Source organism: Euprymna scolopes, chromosome 28, assembly GCF_053919585.1.
Source record: "Euprymna scolopes isolate OS-2025 chromosome 28, ASM5391958v1, whole genome shotgun sequence".
NCBI classification, from domain to species: domain Eukaryota; kingdom Metazoa; phylum Mollusca; class Cephalopoda; order Sepiida; family Sepiolidae; genus Euprymna; species Euprymna scolopes.
The window spans coordinates 54732921-54749582 of NC_136509.1; the positions used below are offsets into that span (position 1 = coordinate 54732921).

General features: G+C 35.1%; 1 protein-coding gene across 4 annotated transcripts in view; it reads right to left on the bottom strand.

The window, feature by feature from the left end:
• The window catches only part of LOC145249633 (citron Rho-interacting kinase-like), a 384140-nt gene that overhangs the window by 231519 nt on the left and 135959 nt on the right, over positions 1 to 16662 (bottom strand). For all 4 annotated transcript variants that reach the window (XM_080111385.1, XM_080111382.1, XM_080111384.1 and 1 more), the window contains exons 25-29: positions 16052 to 16135; positions 12192 to 12275; positions 11462 to 11545; positions 8254 to 8337; positions 3536 to 3619 (exon numbers count right to left, since the gene is read on the bottom strand). In XM_080111385.1, coding sequence (XP_079967511.1) covers positions 3536 to 3619; positions 8254 to 8337; positions 11462 to 11545; positions 12192 to 12275; positions 16052 to 16135 — 420 coding nt within the window. The remainder of the gene's footprint in view (positions 1 to 3535; positions 3620 to 8253; positions 8338 to 11461; positions 11546 to 12191; positions 12276 to 16051; positions 16136 to 16662) is intronic.

Consider the following 16662-nt stretch of genomic DNA (forward strand, 5'->3'; position numbering starts at 1 on the left):
ATAATTTGGAATTTTGGTTAGAGTTTTTGGAGGAGGAGTTTTTTGCCAAAGTTTCAGCAAGACAATTTACCATTTCTTTCTTGCTAGTAATTTTTTGGTTATTATAGATCAGGTGTTTAGTAGGGTTGCTGTTTCTTTTCCCGAGATTTTACGGATCATGTCCCAGACCTTTTTACTTTTTGTATTTGTATTTATTTCTGATACATAGTTTTTCCATGATGTTCGCTTTGATGGTTTTATGAGCTTTAGCTCTACTGTTTTTATATTTATCGAGATTTTCTTTAATTCTTTTTTTGAATTTCTTTAGCATAGCTCGACGAGTTCTGATCACTACTTTGCATTTTTCGTAAAACCAGGGTTTATTATGTTTTGGGGAGGTAGAGCTTTTTGGAATGCATTCCTCCGCAATATTATACAGTGTATTAGTAAAATGTGTGATATTATTTTGGTTTGGGTTATTATCCGATGTTAATTTAGTCCGGCATTAATTTTGGAATTTTTTCCAATCAGCCTTCTGTAAGTTCCATTGGGGTATTTTGTTTTCTGGCATGTGTATATAGTTATACTGATTGTAATTTTTAATTTTTATATTGTCATCCGATTTCATAATGGTTTCTTGGAGACAGACTACTACTGGAAGAATAATGAGCTCATTTAGGTTTGCCTTTAGACCATGACAATTCCACTGGATTATATTATTTGTTTCATTTCTATCCGGTATGATTCTGTGTGTCATGTTTTGTATTTTAGTTTGTTATTTGGGTGTTTTGGGTTTAGTTATCTTTATGTTTGCCTTAGGTCCTCGGCAGTCCTATTGAATGATAGTTTGATTTTTTTTTATTGTGGCCTGTCATTTTATTTGTCTGGGGGTGTTTTGTCTTCTACCTCCATCTCCTCCAGTGTTCCTATTTTGTTTCCTCCTCTTGAGGTTGATTGGGATCTAGATCTTGGTTTGTTTGTTTTTTTCTTTAGTTTTCATTTTATTGGGTGATGATGGTGTTGTTTCATTTGATTTGTTTATAAAGGTTGTTTTCATTTGGTGAGTTTTTTTTCTTTTTCTTTGTTTGATTTAATTTGAGTTTTTTGGTTTGTTGGTTCTGGGCTTTTTTTGTTGTACTCTCTTTTGTAGACTGATTATTTCCAGAGTTCAGGATTAGTGTTTTAATTTCTTTCATTGGGTCTTTCATCTCTTTTATCAATTGAGATAGTTCTTCAGTTTTTATTTCTGGAAGATTTTTTGGATAGCTTTGACAACTTTGATTTGTGCTTATTTTAGCATTCTTCGTTACTTCTGAGTATCTTGCGTTCATAATTTTTCTGGCTTCCAAGAAGATTATATTTTTGGTGTACTTTATTGTTGTTATTTCTTTTTCTTTTAGCCATGTTTTGCATCCTTTGAAGTCAGCTGAATAGTTTTCACTACAGTTTGAGCATTTGGGGTCTTTTTTGCAGTCACTATGTTTTGAGTTTTCACCACATCTTATACAGGTGATTTGGTGCATTTGGATTGGTGATGTCCAAATTGTTGACAATTGTAGCACCTTAGAGGGTTTGGGATGTATTTTTCAACGTTCACTTTTAAGTATCCGATTTTAATCTCACTTGGGGAATTTGTGGAGTCAAAGGAGAGTACATATGTATTTGTCAATATAGTTTCTCCATTTCGTTTTATTCGTATTCTTTTTACTTCTGTAACACTTTTAATTAGATAAAATTTCCTCAGTCAAACAATTTGATAGTTCACTGCATCTAATGACTCCTTTTGAGGAGTTTAGGTATGGGTGGGGATAAGTTTTAATTTTGATATTGTTAAAGGTTTGTCATTTGAGAATTTCTTTAGCTTGTGTTTTTTGTTTCAATTCGATACGTATGGTGTTATTTTGCAGTCGTTTTATCATTTTGGGTTTTATTTTTTGAGAGAAGATTTTTTCCATTGTAAAAGGTGAAATTTTATTTATTTCATTTTTTTCAAGTGTTTCCATTACTAAAAATATTGAGTTTTCTTTGATTGAGCATTTCTGTTCATCCTCTTACCTTGAAATGTCGGAAACATCTTAAAAGCTTCTTTTTTGGGGTTTTTTTTTAGGGGGGGGGGAGTAATAAAAGCTATAATCAAAATAAGATTGTTTTTTCATCATCTTTGCTCCCCATCCACCTCGGAACCCTATATGGGAAGTGCCTGGGGGAAACCGATTCGACCAGGCTCAACAAGGATACAAAGATGATATACTCGATTTACGTGATATCATTCATGAGCACCTGTTTTCCTTTGATGTTACTCTGGGATACATAGTAATTTAAAGGGTTTGCAGCCATGTCATAGATATTTCACTTCGTCGATTGACCCTCAGCCACCGCTTTCCACCATATATTAGGAAATAGTTATTTGTGGGGAAGGGATAGGCATATTGTGTTAATGTTAATGATATGTTTATGGGGTGGGCAATATATGGTGGGGCTTGACATGACCAGCCGATTGATCGGATCGGGCCCCTCTGATCGCCCGTCTAGCCCAGTAAGGGCCAAAGTGGTGTGTTGGGAAGTGGGGGTACTAAAACCTGACCTCCAAGTCTCTCAACCACCAGGATCCCGTCCTAAAGGTGTTACGGGTTGTTACCTATGGCCAACAGGTAGCCCCATTCTACTTCTACTCTCTGCAGGGGGGTAGTCGGCATATTCTGATGCCCTGCTGACAGGGTCAAGTGGAATCTGATCAGATTTTGAAGAAAAATTTTTTAATAGAATATTTTTTTTTTTTCTATTCAACCCATAGTTGGGACTCTAACAGGTACTACCACTCAACTCGGTAATTGGCAGTGAGATAGATGGACAAACGATGTAGAAGTTGCCGAAATCTATTGTACCTCTCCAGACAGGTGATGCCTAACAGGTTATTTGGTTTCTAGGTGGACAGCTGAAAAACCAGGCAGAAGTAGTCATTTTCCACTAATTAGCTGTGGGTAACCAAGATAAAGAGAGGACACAGGATTTCTGATCAAAACTGAATATATTTAGCAGTCAAAGTTCAGCTTTGAACGGATTTGGTTAGACTCAAGGAGTGCAAACTTTGCAAACAATGAGATGAGCCAACTTCAACTTCACATAGGGACAAATTATCTCATACAGTTGATACACTGGAACTTGAGATGTAGATGCATTCAGATGTTCTTTTCTGCAACAGTGTTACACACGCGTCCAGAATACAACTGACGTATACATTATGCGTCAGAGTTGTTTTTTTTTCTCTAATGAATGCGTGTTGGTTTTGTTTTTATGTACTTGTAAACTAGTGCACGCTACATAAGCAATCACCAATATGAAAGACGTGGCCAGAAGATGAAATCAAAAGGAAAACACAGCATTCATGCCGGGATTGGCATATAGTTTTACACCTTAAATATTGAACAAGTCGGTTTTAAAAACAATAGCATTTTAAAATTTGAAACTGATGCTTAATGGATAATCAAAAAGAGTAACAAATGACAATTTTGGAGGGGAATGGGTAAGTGACATAATTAAAATCTGAAAAGATTACTTTTATTTTTTCTTCAAGGAGAACTATTTTGTTTGATAATTGTTGTTTGGTGAGTTCATCATTCGCTACTTGACTTTCCAGATTCTGAAAATAGAAGGTGGAAAAGGAATGAGTTAAGACCAGGGTTTATTTAAAGCACATCATTCCAACATCATTATAAGAGGAAGATGACGTGTGGTGAAGAAAAAGATAGACTGAGTAAAGAAAGAGAAAACGTGAGGCAGAGGAAAACAAAAAGGAGAATAGGGACTATGGATGGGGTCGGGGGGGGGGCAAAGAGAAAATAGAAACGACAGGGAGGAAAACAAAAAGAGAATAGGGACAACGGGGGTGAACAAACAGAGAATAGGGACGACGAGGGTGAACAAGCAGAATAGGGGCGACGAGGGTGAACAAGCAGAATAGGGACGACGAGGGTGAACAAGCAGAATAGGGACGACGAGGGTGAACAAGCAGATAGGGACGACGGGGGTGAACAAACAGAGAATAGGGACGACGGGGGTGAACAAACAGAGAATAGGGACGACGGGGGTGAACAAACAGAGAATAGGGACGACGGGGGTGAACAAACAGAGAATAGGGACGACGGGGGTGGACAAACAGAGAATAGGGACGACGGGGGTGGACAAACAGAGAATAGGGACGACGGGGGTGGACAAACAGAGAATAGGGACGACGGGGGTGGACAAACAGAGAATAGGGACGACGGGGGTGGACAAACAGAGAATAGGGACGACGGGGGTAGACAAACAGAGAATAGGGACGACGGGGGTAGACAAACAGAGAATAGGGACGACGGGGGTGGACAAACAGAGAATAGGGACGACGGGGGTGAACAAACAGAGAATAGGGACGACGGGGGTGAACAAACAGAGAATAGGGACGACGGGGGTGAACAAACAGAGAATAGGGACGACGGGGATGAACAAACAGAGAATAGGGACGACGGGGATGAACAAACAGAGAATAGGGACGACGGGGGTGAACAAACAGAGAATAGGGACGACGGGGATGAACAAACAGAGAATAGGGACGACGGGGGTGAACAAACAGAGAATAGGGACGACGGGGGTGAACAAACAGAATAGGGACGACGGGGGTGAACAAACAGAATAGGGACGACGGGGGTGAACAAACAGAATAGGGACGACGGGGGTGAACAAACAGAGAATAGGGACGACGGGGGTGAACAAACAGAGAATAGGGACGACGGGGGTGAACAAACAGAGAATAGGGACGACGGGGGTGAACAAACAGAGAATAGGGACGACGGGGGTGAACAAACAGAGAATAGGGACGACGGGGGTGGACAAACAGAGAATAGGGACGACGGGGGTGGACAAACAGAGAATAGGGACGACGGGGGTGAACAAACAGAGAATAGGGACGACGGGGGTGAACAAACAGAGAATAGGGACGACGGGGGTGAACAAACAGAGAATAGGGACGACGGGGGTGGACAAACAGAGAATAGGGACGACGGGGGTGAACAAACAGAGAATAGGGACGACGGGGGTGAACAAACAGAGAATAGGGACGACGGGGGTGGACAAACAGAGAATAGGGACGACGGGGGTGGACAAACAGAGAATAGGGACGACGGGGGTGGACAAACAGAGAATAGGGACGACGGGGGTGGACAAACAGAGAATAGGGACGACGGGGGTGGACAAACAGAGAATAGGGACGACGGGGGTGGACAAACAGAGAATAGGGACGACGGGGGTGTACAAACAGAGAATAGGGACGACGGGGGTAGACAAACAGAGAATAGGGACGACGGGGGTGGACAAACAGAGAATAGGGACGACGGGGGTGAACAAACAGAGAATAGGGACGACGGGGGTGAACAAACAGAGAATAGGGACGACGGGGGTGAACAAACAGAGAATAGGGACGACGGGGGTGAACAAACAGAGAATAGGGACGACGGGGGTGAACAAACAGAGAATAGGGACGACGGGGGTGAACAAACAGAGAATAGGGACGACGGGGGTGGACAAACAGAGAATAGGGACGACGGGGGTGGACAAACAGAGAATAGGGACGACGGGGGTGGACAAACAGAGAATATGGACGACGGGGGTGAACAAACAGAGAATAGGGACGACGGGGGTGAACAAACAGAGAATAGGGACGACGGGGGTGAACAAACAGAGAATAGGGACGACGGGGGTGAACAAACAGAGAATAGGGACGACGGGGGTGAACAAACAGAGAATAGGGACGACGGGGGTGAACAAACAGAGAATAGGGACGACGGGGGTGAACAAACAGAGAATAGGGACGACGGGGGTAGACAAACAGAGAATAGGGACGACGGGGGTGGACAAACAGAGAATAGGGACGACGGGGGTGGACAAACAGAGAATAGGGACGACGGGGGTGGACAAACAGAGAATAGGGACGACGGGGGTGGACAAACAGAGAATAGGGACGACGGGGGTGGACAAACAGAGAATAGGGACGACGGGGGTGGACAAACAGAGAATAGGGACGACGGAGGTGGACAAACAGAGAATAGGGACGACGGGGGTGGACAAACAGAGAATAGGGACGACGGGGGTGAACAAACAGAGAATAGGGACGACGGGGGTGGACAAACAGAGAATAGGGACGACGGGGGTGGACAAACAGAGAATAGGGACGACGGGGGTGGACAAACAGAGAATAGGGACGACGGGGGTGAACAAACAGAGAATAGGGACGACGGGGGTGAACAAACAGAGAATAGGGACGACGGGGGTGAACAAACAGAGAATAGGGACGACGGGGGTGAACAAACAGAGAATAGGGACGACGGGGGTGAACAAACAGAGAATAGGGACGACGGGGGTGAACAAACAGAGAATAGGGACGACGGGGGTGAACAAACAGAGAATAGGGACGACGGGGGTGAACAAACAGAGAATAGGGACGACGGGGGTGAACAAACAGAGAATAGGGACGACGGGGGTGAACAAACAGAGAATAGGGACGACGGGGGTGAACAAACAGAGAATAGGGACGACGGGGGTGAACAAACAGAGAATAGGGACGACGGGGGTGAACAAACAGAGAATAGGGACGACGGGGGTGAACAAACAGAGAATAGGGACGACGGGGGTGAACAAACAGAGAATAGGGACGACGGGGGTGAACAAACAGAGAATAGGGACGACGGGGGTGAACAACCAGAGAATAGGGACGACGGGGGTGAACAAACAGAGAATAGGGACGACGGGGGTGAACAACCAGAGAATAGGGACGACGGGGGTGAACAACCAGAGAATAGGGACAACGGGGGTGAACAAACAGAGAATAGGGACGACGGGGGTGAACAAACAGAGAATAGGGACGACGGGGGTGAACAAACAGAGAATAGGGACGACGGGGGTGAACAAACAGAGAATAGGGACGACGGGGGCGAACAAACAGAGAATAGGGACGACGGGGGTGAACAAACAGAGAATAGGGACGACGGGGGTGAACAAACAGAGAATAGGGACGACGGGGGTCAACAAACAGAGAATAGGGACGACGGGGGTGAACAAACAAAGAATAGGGACAACCAGGGTAAACAAATATAGTAAAGGATATGAGAAAAGGGAGAATATATGTTGAGAGAAAGAAAATACAAGAGAAAAACTTTCAAAAGAGAGAGAAAGAATTTGGCTGAATTTTACTTTCACACAAACATTTCAAATATTCATATATTTTCTCCATAAAGCCAGAAATTACAATAAGAGACTTGTTAGCACGTTCTATTTTGAGTTTGCACTATAAATTTCAAATATAAAGGGTTGGAAGTTCCCAGACTGGAAGGAAACAGAGAAGGAAAAAAAGAAGGTGCAGTTTTGGAGTAGTTAACAAAAAGACAGCTCATGGCAGAAAAGATGTGGTCATTGCCGACAGCAGAGAATTTAGATAAGTAAAAAAAAGAGAACTTATTGCTCCTCACAAAAAAGCAGACATTATATTTTGCTCTAAATTTTGAAGAAATCATGACCAGGACAATTTAATAATTATGAGGTTATTTCTTTGATGAAAAAGAATTGCATAAACCAAAGCCATTGAATGAAGAAATCATTATTTCCTTCATAAATTCAACACCACTCGTCTTACCATCAACAAAGCATTTTAACTTGCCCCACGAGAAACTTGCACAAGGTATGTTCTAAACTTAGTAGCAACAAAAGAAACAAAGAAATAAATATGCTTAATAATAACATATATGCTTAATAATAACAAAGAAATAAATATGCTTTTGTTAAGTAATTTTTAATCTTCTGTTTTCATCAAATGATACAAAAAACTAAAACATCATAATATTTCAAGTTTTGACTTTGAGGAAACAATCATGCTAACAAACCAATCGATCAACAAACCGCATAGACATTCTCTTTATCTTTTTGTTTTGCTTTCGCATAATTAAATGCGTATTAGTGTTTATTAAGCCTGCCTTATGTTTTCTTTGTTTTAAACATTTTCGATATATTATCATCAGTTTTTTTGTTTTTTTTTACATTGTATAAGAAAGATAATTATTTCTGTACATCTGTTGCTGACAAAAGTTTTATTTACGTACCTCCCTACAAGGTATTAAATAAATATTGAATAAATAGATTTTAAAAATTGAACTAAAAATCAACTAAAGAGTAAAATTTAAAAAATACAATATGAAAAATATTGAAAAACCATCAATGACGAGTTTAGAAAATAAAGGTTTGCTAACTTACTTTTATTTTGTCCATCAAGCGTCTTTCTTTGCCCTCGAACGAGGAGTTAGTTGAATGCTCTTTATCTAACATATTTTCCAATTCCTGACAAAAGAAAGCACTTTAAAGTATTATTCTGGAATATGTCTAAAATTTATTACTATATAAAATTGAAAAAAAAACCCCTGCTTTTCAACAATTTTGAATGATCAAGATTCTAAATTTAAGATTTTAAAATTCTCATGTATCCTCTATATAACTTTATTCAATTGGCAAAATTTTAAAATAATTGTAAAGAAATGAACCATAGCGGAAATTCAGTCGACTAAAATAAAATTGAAACGGGGTGAGGTAAACGAAAAAAAAAAAAAAAAAATGGGGCAAGTTACATGTAACAAATGTACAATTCAGTAAAATAAATAAGTTGATCAAAAACGAGATCGTTAAAATACACCCAAAGCGGTTTTCGTTCAGACTAACTTTTCAAGGGTATATATCTGAAAAATGATTTTTTTTAGAATATTAGGTAGTCGAATGGAGTAAGAGCGGAGAGGAGGTTAAAAAAAAAAAAAAACCCCTCCTCTCCACTTTTACTCCATTCCACTACCTAATATTCTAAAAAAATCATTTTGTAAACATATACCCTTGAAAAGTTAGTCTGAACAAAAACCGCTTTGGGTGTATTTTAGCTATCTTGTTTTTAATCGACTTATTTAATTTACTGAATTGTACATTTGTTACATGTAACTTCCCCCATTTTTTTTTTGTTTTCTTTTTCCTCACCCTGTTTTCCATCTTATTTTAGTCAACTAAATTTCCACTATGGTTCATTTCTTTATATTATATATATATATATATATATATATATATATATAGATATGGAGAGAGAGAGAGAGAAAAAGAGAAATTATAAAGAAAATAATATAAAAATATATACCAATATATATATAGATTTATTCAATAAGGAAGATATATCAATTAGGGGTGTATGATAAGTAAAACTCTTTATATCATGGTATTTCAAAGCCTAATGTTTCTCATCAAAAGAGGAGTTGTTCTCTCCTCTTTTGATGAGTATAGGTTATATATTAGGGATGCAATGTCTAGCGATAGCTACATTAGGAGCAAAATAATTTTGCGTGAAAGGAGAATGGCAATATATTGCAACTGTTGAGGAAGAGAAATGGGAGAAGATAAGAATATAGGACAAGTGATTGAAAGTGGGTGTTTATTTAATATGTAGTTATGGGTTATAACTATGGAAGTGGTTTTCTTAAAATAGAGGACTTATGCTAGGTCAGTATGTATTAGAAGGGGTATCAGAATTAAACTTAGTATTTAAAGGAAGTATAAATGATAAAATAATAGAAATAAGTAATATAATAAAAGAATAAAAGGTAAAAAGATAAAATATAAGAGAATAAAATATAAAAAATATAAATGAATAAAATAAAGGATAAACAAATGGTAGAATAAGGGGATAAAAAATATAAAATGAATAAAAAAGTATAAAATAATAAAAAATATAAAAGTATAAGTACAAAAATATTAAATATAAAAGAATAAAAAATAAATATAAAAAGTCAAATGAAATAAAATTATATAAACATAAAATAAAAATATGAGAATAAGGAAAAAATTACAATGAAAGTTTTTAAATAGCAAAGGAGTAGAGATGTTATCCAGTATTCTTAGGTCCAAATTGAATGCAAAGTAGTCATAGAAATACATTTTTTTATATTGTTAATGAACAGAAACTTTGTAGTGAATTAAGGAAGTTCAGTTTCAAAATCCAATTCAACAGGGGAGTCAGAGTAGCGTGTATATATATTAGTGTTGGGATGATTAATCTGAATCGGGAAAATCGGAACTTTTGGAAACATCTGAATCGGAAAAATTTGTGTCTATTTTCGAATGCCAAAACGATTCTTTTAATCATCTTTTTTATTTGATTGTGTCTAAAGCAAAATGTTCCACTGTTGATAATATTGATACAATAAATATTTATTGATTTTAAACTACTAGTAAAACTAAAATCTATAGATCATCCCCCACGGGTGTATTTTGCACTTTGGAAAAAATATCTGCACATTCAACATGCATTTTTATGGTAATCAGGGAAAAAAATTACCACTCTATAGTTAAATATTTAGAAATTCATGAAGAATCAGAATCGGTAATTGTATTAGAATTGGGAATTTAGTACAGAATCAATAATTGCATTGGAATCAGAAAAATACTGGAATCATTCCATCACTAATGTATGTATATATATATATATATATATATATTATGAAACTACATTAAACAGGATTATTTGATTTGATTATTTGGTCTTCAGAGACTGATTAATAAGATTGTAATGCTTTGTTTAGCCTGTAAATTGAAATTGTATTTGTTACTTAATCAAAAGAATATTATGTTGAGTAAAAAGTACTTTATTTACTATGTGAACCTAAAATGAATAATTGACAGAAAAGTTTTACTTTATATTATTGTTAATGATTCTATCATATTTTCTATGTGAACTTTCCTGATTATTTTACAGAACAATTCATTTCACACTCGTGCTATTGGCATCACATTTGTCAGGCTAGAAACAAAAATGTCAATATAGAAGTGAAGTATCAGATTCAATTGAATTTTGTTAATTCTACAGATATGTGTCTTATGCCAATTGAAAATGTTCTCAAAGTTAAGAGTAGGATAGTGTCAAATATGAAAGGTTATTCCAATCTGATTGAAAATTGGTGCATTGTATGGATCCAATTGAATGAGATTGCTTTTGTGATGTGAAAGCGTATTTGAATGAGATGGATGCTTTTGAAAGCAAAACAGTTGATGAGCAAATTTGAACAAAAAAAGGAGACCATGAAATTAAGGTCTTAAAAAATATGAAGCAACTCTTAGTGAATCGATCCACAAACTAATTAAATACAATATTTTTATGAAATTAAAAAAATGGTCTTAAGTCAACTTCCACCTGACTATTATTACGTCAACATACAGCAGAAACAACAAAAGAAAGCAAAGGTTACATTTCTACAATAGCTTAAACCTTAAAACTTACATCTTGGTGAACAAATTATAGGATTAATGCAATCATAAGGTAAATATAATTATTAATTCTCATTCGTTTAGTATATTAAAAAAAAATTCATTAAAGCTGTAAAAGCCAAGAATTACAAACTGTGAAAAAAGAATATTTGATAAAAAGACCAAAACATACCTTTATCTTTTCTAAATTCCTGCGTTCTTTATTTTCAAGTTGTTTCTTTGTAGTTAAAGCATCATCCAGTTTAGTTTCCAACAACTACAGAAAATGGAAAAATGCAATAGAAATATTAGAAACAGGTGAAAAACAAATAGAATCAAATGCAAAAAAAAAAGTAAAACTTGTTTTTTTTTAATTTAAAAACATGGCTGTTTAAACATGTATCAATTGCCATAAGTTAAAAAAATAGATCTATCATATTAACTAATTGTAAGACTAAGCAATTCATGACAGTGCACGCAAATTTAAATAGGTGAGGAAAAAAAAACTGGAAAACTTCATATGTTAGTTTTTGCAGAAGAAAAAAATTCTTACAGTAAGTTTTCATTACAAAACTTCAGTTTATTTGAAATGAAATTTTCAATTATGTCTACACAAAAAATAAACTGATCATAATTTTTAATTTGTCTTCAAGATACTGATCTCAAAAGATGGATATTCAATAATTATCAATATCTCAATTATTTCTAAATCTAAATAGTTGTATTTACCTAGCATTACCCTGATTGACGTTTCCTAGTTAAAGAAATAATTCAAAACAACCATATTTACAACTTTTGTTCTTACACAAGATTTAAAAAAATGTTAAGTTTTATCTTGGTATATTTTTTTTTAAATCTAAAAATAATCCATCATTATAAGCTGTAAAAGTAAACAATTACAAACTATTAAATAAAAAAATTACCTTTATCTTTTCTAAATTCCTGCGTTCTTTATTTTCCAGTTGTTTCTTTGTAGTTAAAGCATCATCCAGTTTAGTTTCCAATGACTACAGAAAGTGGATTAGTCAGAAAGAAAACAATAAAAAATTTAGGAGAAAGTAAAAAAAAATAAAACTGAATACCAACAAAAATGGTTCAAAAATATTTTTCTTTTTTTTTAATTATGCTTGTTTAAACATATCAACTTCAGTATACCAAAATGAACAACAATAAGTTTATTATCTTAACCCATTAACATAACCACACTATTCAAGGCAGTTAGGAATGTGTACACTTAAATATTCAAACAAATGAGAGGTGGGGTGGGGGTAAAACATGGATAACTTCAAGTTTTACTTTTTAAACAATCACAAAAATTTATATTATTCCTTAATTGGAATTCATTTTTTGAGATGAGCATTATATATATTAATTTATTTTTATTTCGGACTACTAGTGGCGCAGTTGATAGAAACGTTAAATCTCTACAGTTCCAGATGAACATTGCCTGAAGATAGCGGTTTCAATCCCACCCAAAGCGTGCCAGAGGTTAATTGGTCAAAATGTGGTGAGACGACAACAGCTACGGATGGCAGTGATGGCTGAGAATGCAGTTAGGAGATTCGAAGTTTCTATCCGTCGCGATTACCACCTGATGAAGGCCAGAGGAATTAGTTGGCCGAAACGTTGTGAATAAACAAACCAATAATAAAAAAAAAAAGATGAAAAACAACTAATAAAGATGAGACTAGTAGTCCGAAATAAAAATAAATTAATATAATCACAGAAATTGTTATAAAAAAGTTAGTACATCAAATATACCTTCATGTGTATGCATGTTACCATGTGGGAGCAGAAGTTTACTTGAGGACACAAGATGAAAGTTCTCAAAATCATTTGTGCAAATTTGACTCTGTACATATATTTGTCTGAATTAACAAGAGATAAACATATTCTGAGCCAATCAGAAGCTTCTCTCTGAAGGTGTCGAATTTATGATCCACCTGTGATTCATCAACTCGCAGGATAATGCAAGCATTTGTATTACACTCAGCTTTCCTCAACCTCTGGTTGGCTTGGGAGAGTTAAATTCAATTCTCAACTCCTGCACAACAGTCATATGCATACTCACTGCCAAAAACGTGACACACACAATGCCTAATTCTCTTAGTCACACACAATACCAACAGAAAAGCAACAAAGAAAAACATTTTTAACACTCAAAACGTTTCTCAATTTGAACTATCTATGAAAACTGTAAATATTAAATTAACATTAACTTTTGCAAATAACTTTGGATCAAATGTAATTTTTATAATTGAATGGGAGAAGTTTTGATTACAACTTTTCTGACTTGTGGCTACTTCCGAGCTCTTAATTTTAAACTCCACCTTCTTCATTAGCGTAGCAAGAACTATCAGACTCTGAACATTGTTTGTTTTTCAATTTATGTAAAATGGCATTTATATATGCATAAAATATTTATTTTATGAACTGATGCTTTTTGTACTCATTATTGTTTGTGTTTTTACCATACATTTCCCCTACTCTCTCACTCTAGTGTATCTCATAAAAATGTTTTGCTAAAACCTGCTCTGCTAAAATGCTGGGTCACTAAAATCATCATTCCACACTTGTTTTAAAAAATGAGATCATTTGATCACCAAAGATGAATTAAAAATTGTTGGTTATGTGTGTCCATTTACCAAAAATAAATTTTTTTTACCCATTTTGAAATGAACTGCTTCAAAATCATAGAATTCTGCCATTGCTGCTGAAATTTGTTTTTACTTAAAGGATATTTAGCCGACAATTATGTTTATGGTAATGCAGATGTTTTATTATAGGAAAAAGTAAAGATAAAACAAATTATATTGGTAAACATTGATAATCCTTTTCCAAAAGAATTTGAACACCTTAAAAAAATTATTTTACGAAAATATAAAATATTACTGTTATACATGAAAACAAATCTGCATAAGATAAAATTTTAATCATATTTACTGTAGTTACTGAGAATTCTAATCTAAAATAAAAATATTATGAAAATAACAAAAATGACAGTTTTTAATCAAAATGTATTAACTCTTTGAACTTGTCTGGACTTTAAAAAATGTTATTTATCTCTTCATTTCAAAATTAAATTTCATATTCAAAAAAGATCTTTTTATGCATTTTTTTTTAAAGATGAAACCATCAATTGTAATAAAAAAAAAAATGAAAGAAAAAGAAGTGAAATGCTTTAGCAACCCAAATTAAAAACAATTAGCATTACTAGCCTACACCTCCTCAACCTGAGCAAGTCAGAATTTGTTTGATTCTACCTTTCAACCATGGCATCTACTAATTGGAGGAGGGTAGGCCTCATCATTCCAGAGCAGAGGGAAAGACAGAAGAGCTAGTACATAATTAGGATGAAGACCAGACGAAGGCATGCATGGTTCTATTTATGCTACACTGAGAACCATCATAAATTGTCTTGGCTTTAAGAGCACCTTTTTATTGTTATTATTTAAAGAACTGTCTTGAGCTTGCTTTCTTCCTGCCAAACCAGCAGTTTATCCGCTGACACTTCTTGATGTTTTAAATACAGGTTTTAAAATTTGGTGGTTTAAGATTTTTATGAAATTTAAATTTCATGGGTCAGGAAAATATTTTATAGAATGTAGAATTCTGTATAAATTTATATGAGCAAAGAAAATAAGGTATAAAAGGAGATAATTTAGGAGAAAAGGAAAACTGTCATTTTGATAAAAAAAATTTCAAAACTTTTTCATAAAAGTAAAATGATTGAGGACAGCACTGTCTGAACATTATTACAGAAGTACAGAGATTCTTAAACACCATCACCCTCATGAGGAAAAATCAAATTTAGGATCTTGTAGGAAACATTCTCTAAATTCTAGTATCAGCAGAAGTTCTCGTACACAGACAATAACAAAAGTAGCAAGTTGTGGCACATTAAAAAAAGACAATCTTTTTGCAAACATGGGTTTTTATGCTCTGGCTATCTATCAGAAGATGGATGCGTTGGACATCTTGCTACTGTAGATACCAAATGCCTTCTCCAAGGTGAATGGTTTGTAACTATAATAACCGAGAAAATCAGCAATTCAATCCGGTTTGACATTCAAACTTTTACAAATTGTATATTAATTCATAAGTAAAATGTATCATAATATTTGCACTGATTTCACAAAGTACACAAAATTAAAATAATAATAATTGTAATCAAATGTAGTGATTGTTGTTTCTGAATTTCATTTATCCTTTCATTTTTTTCCACTATAGTCTTGACATCAATCACACCATTTTAAACTGCAATCTTAATGCTTATCTCCCTCCCACAGCAAGATGATGTGACACATGTGCCAGGAAAATGGGATTTGAAAAACCAGCACTCTAGAGTAAGAGCACTCTGGTCGGCAAAAAATGCCTGGGCAGCCCCACTAGCATTTCCTAGGGGAGTTTCAAGCAATTAACAATAAACTAACCAATTCTCAAAAGGTGAGAAGGCAAAGCCTGAAAAGCTGGACCTCCTAAAACTGCAGAGGACCAGAAACATATCTCAGCCAAAACGAAACAACCCATCTTAGCAATAACCTAGATTAAAGACTTAACTACCTTTAGACTTGTGGTTAGTATTGGGTTAAGAAATGACAATTTTTTTCCTTTCATTCAAGTAAATTCCATTTTTTACTAATTCCTCTAATTTTGATAATTCATCTCCATTTACTATGAATGTATTTGCATGACAGTCAACAGAATTATTTTCTTTATATATTTTTGGTAGTCATGTTATTGTAATGAAAAACAAAAAACTATCAGTAAATAATTTGCTTACCTTAGAGTTTTCTTGTAGTCTTCTCTCTTTAGTTTCAGCAGTTTTTCTTCCAGAACGTTCTTCTTCTAATTCATGTTCCAAAGTCTGATGGAATGAAAAGTTTAAATTGTTATTGCAAATATATGTGTCTGAGAGAAAGAAAGATTGTTTGGATTGAAAGTGGAACCACTTGATCAATCATTAGATAATTACACGAGGAAAATAATGTTTATTAAAACTATTCATTTTGTTGTGTTTTGTCTCTACATTATTAAAAGGTGCAAGTACAAAGTTCAACCTAATTAAAAAAAGAAATATACAGAAAAATTATTATGTACTCATGATGGAATGAAAATGTCACATTCCAAAAAATGTGAATTGATCAAGTAATTTTATTTCATATTTAGAAAATTATTTTTTTACAATTTTTAGGGATTTTAATTGTAAATCATAGCCATTAACAAGGCTTATTTTGATTTTGGTAGTTTGAATTTAGTCGTCTCCTTTTGTTAAAATTGGCAAATCAAGACATCTTGCTTCCTCATAAAACTTAATATTCTTAGTTAAAAAACAAACTTTCTCAATTTATATGATTTTTGGAATATGACATCTTTGTTTTGTAACAAATACAT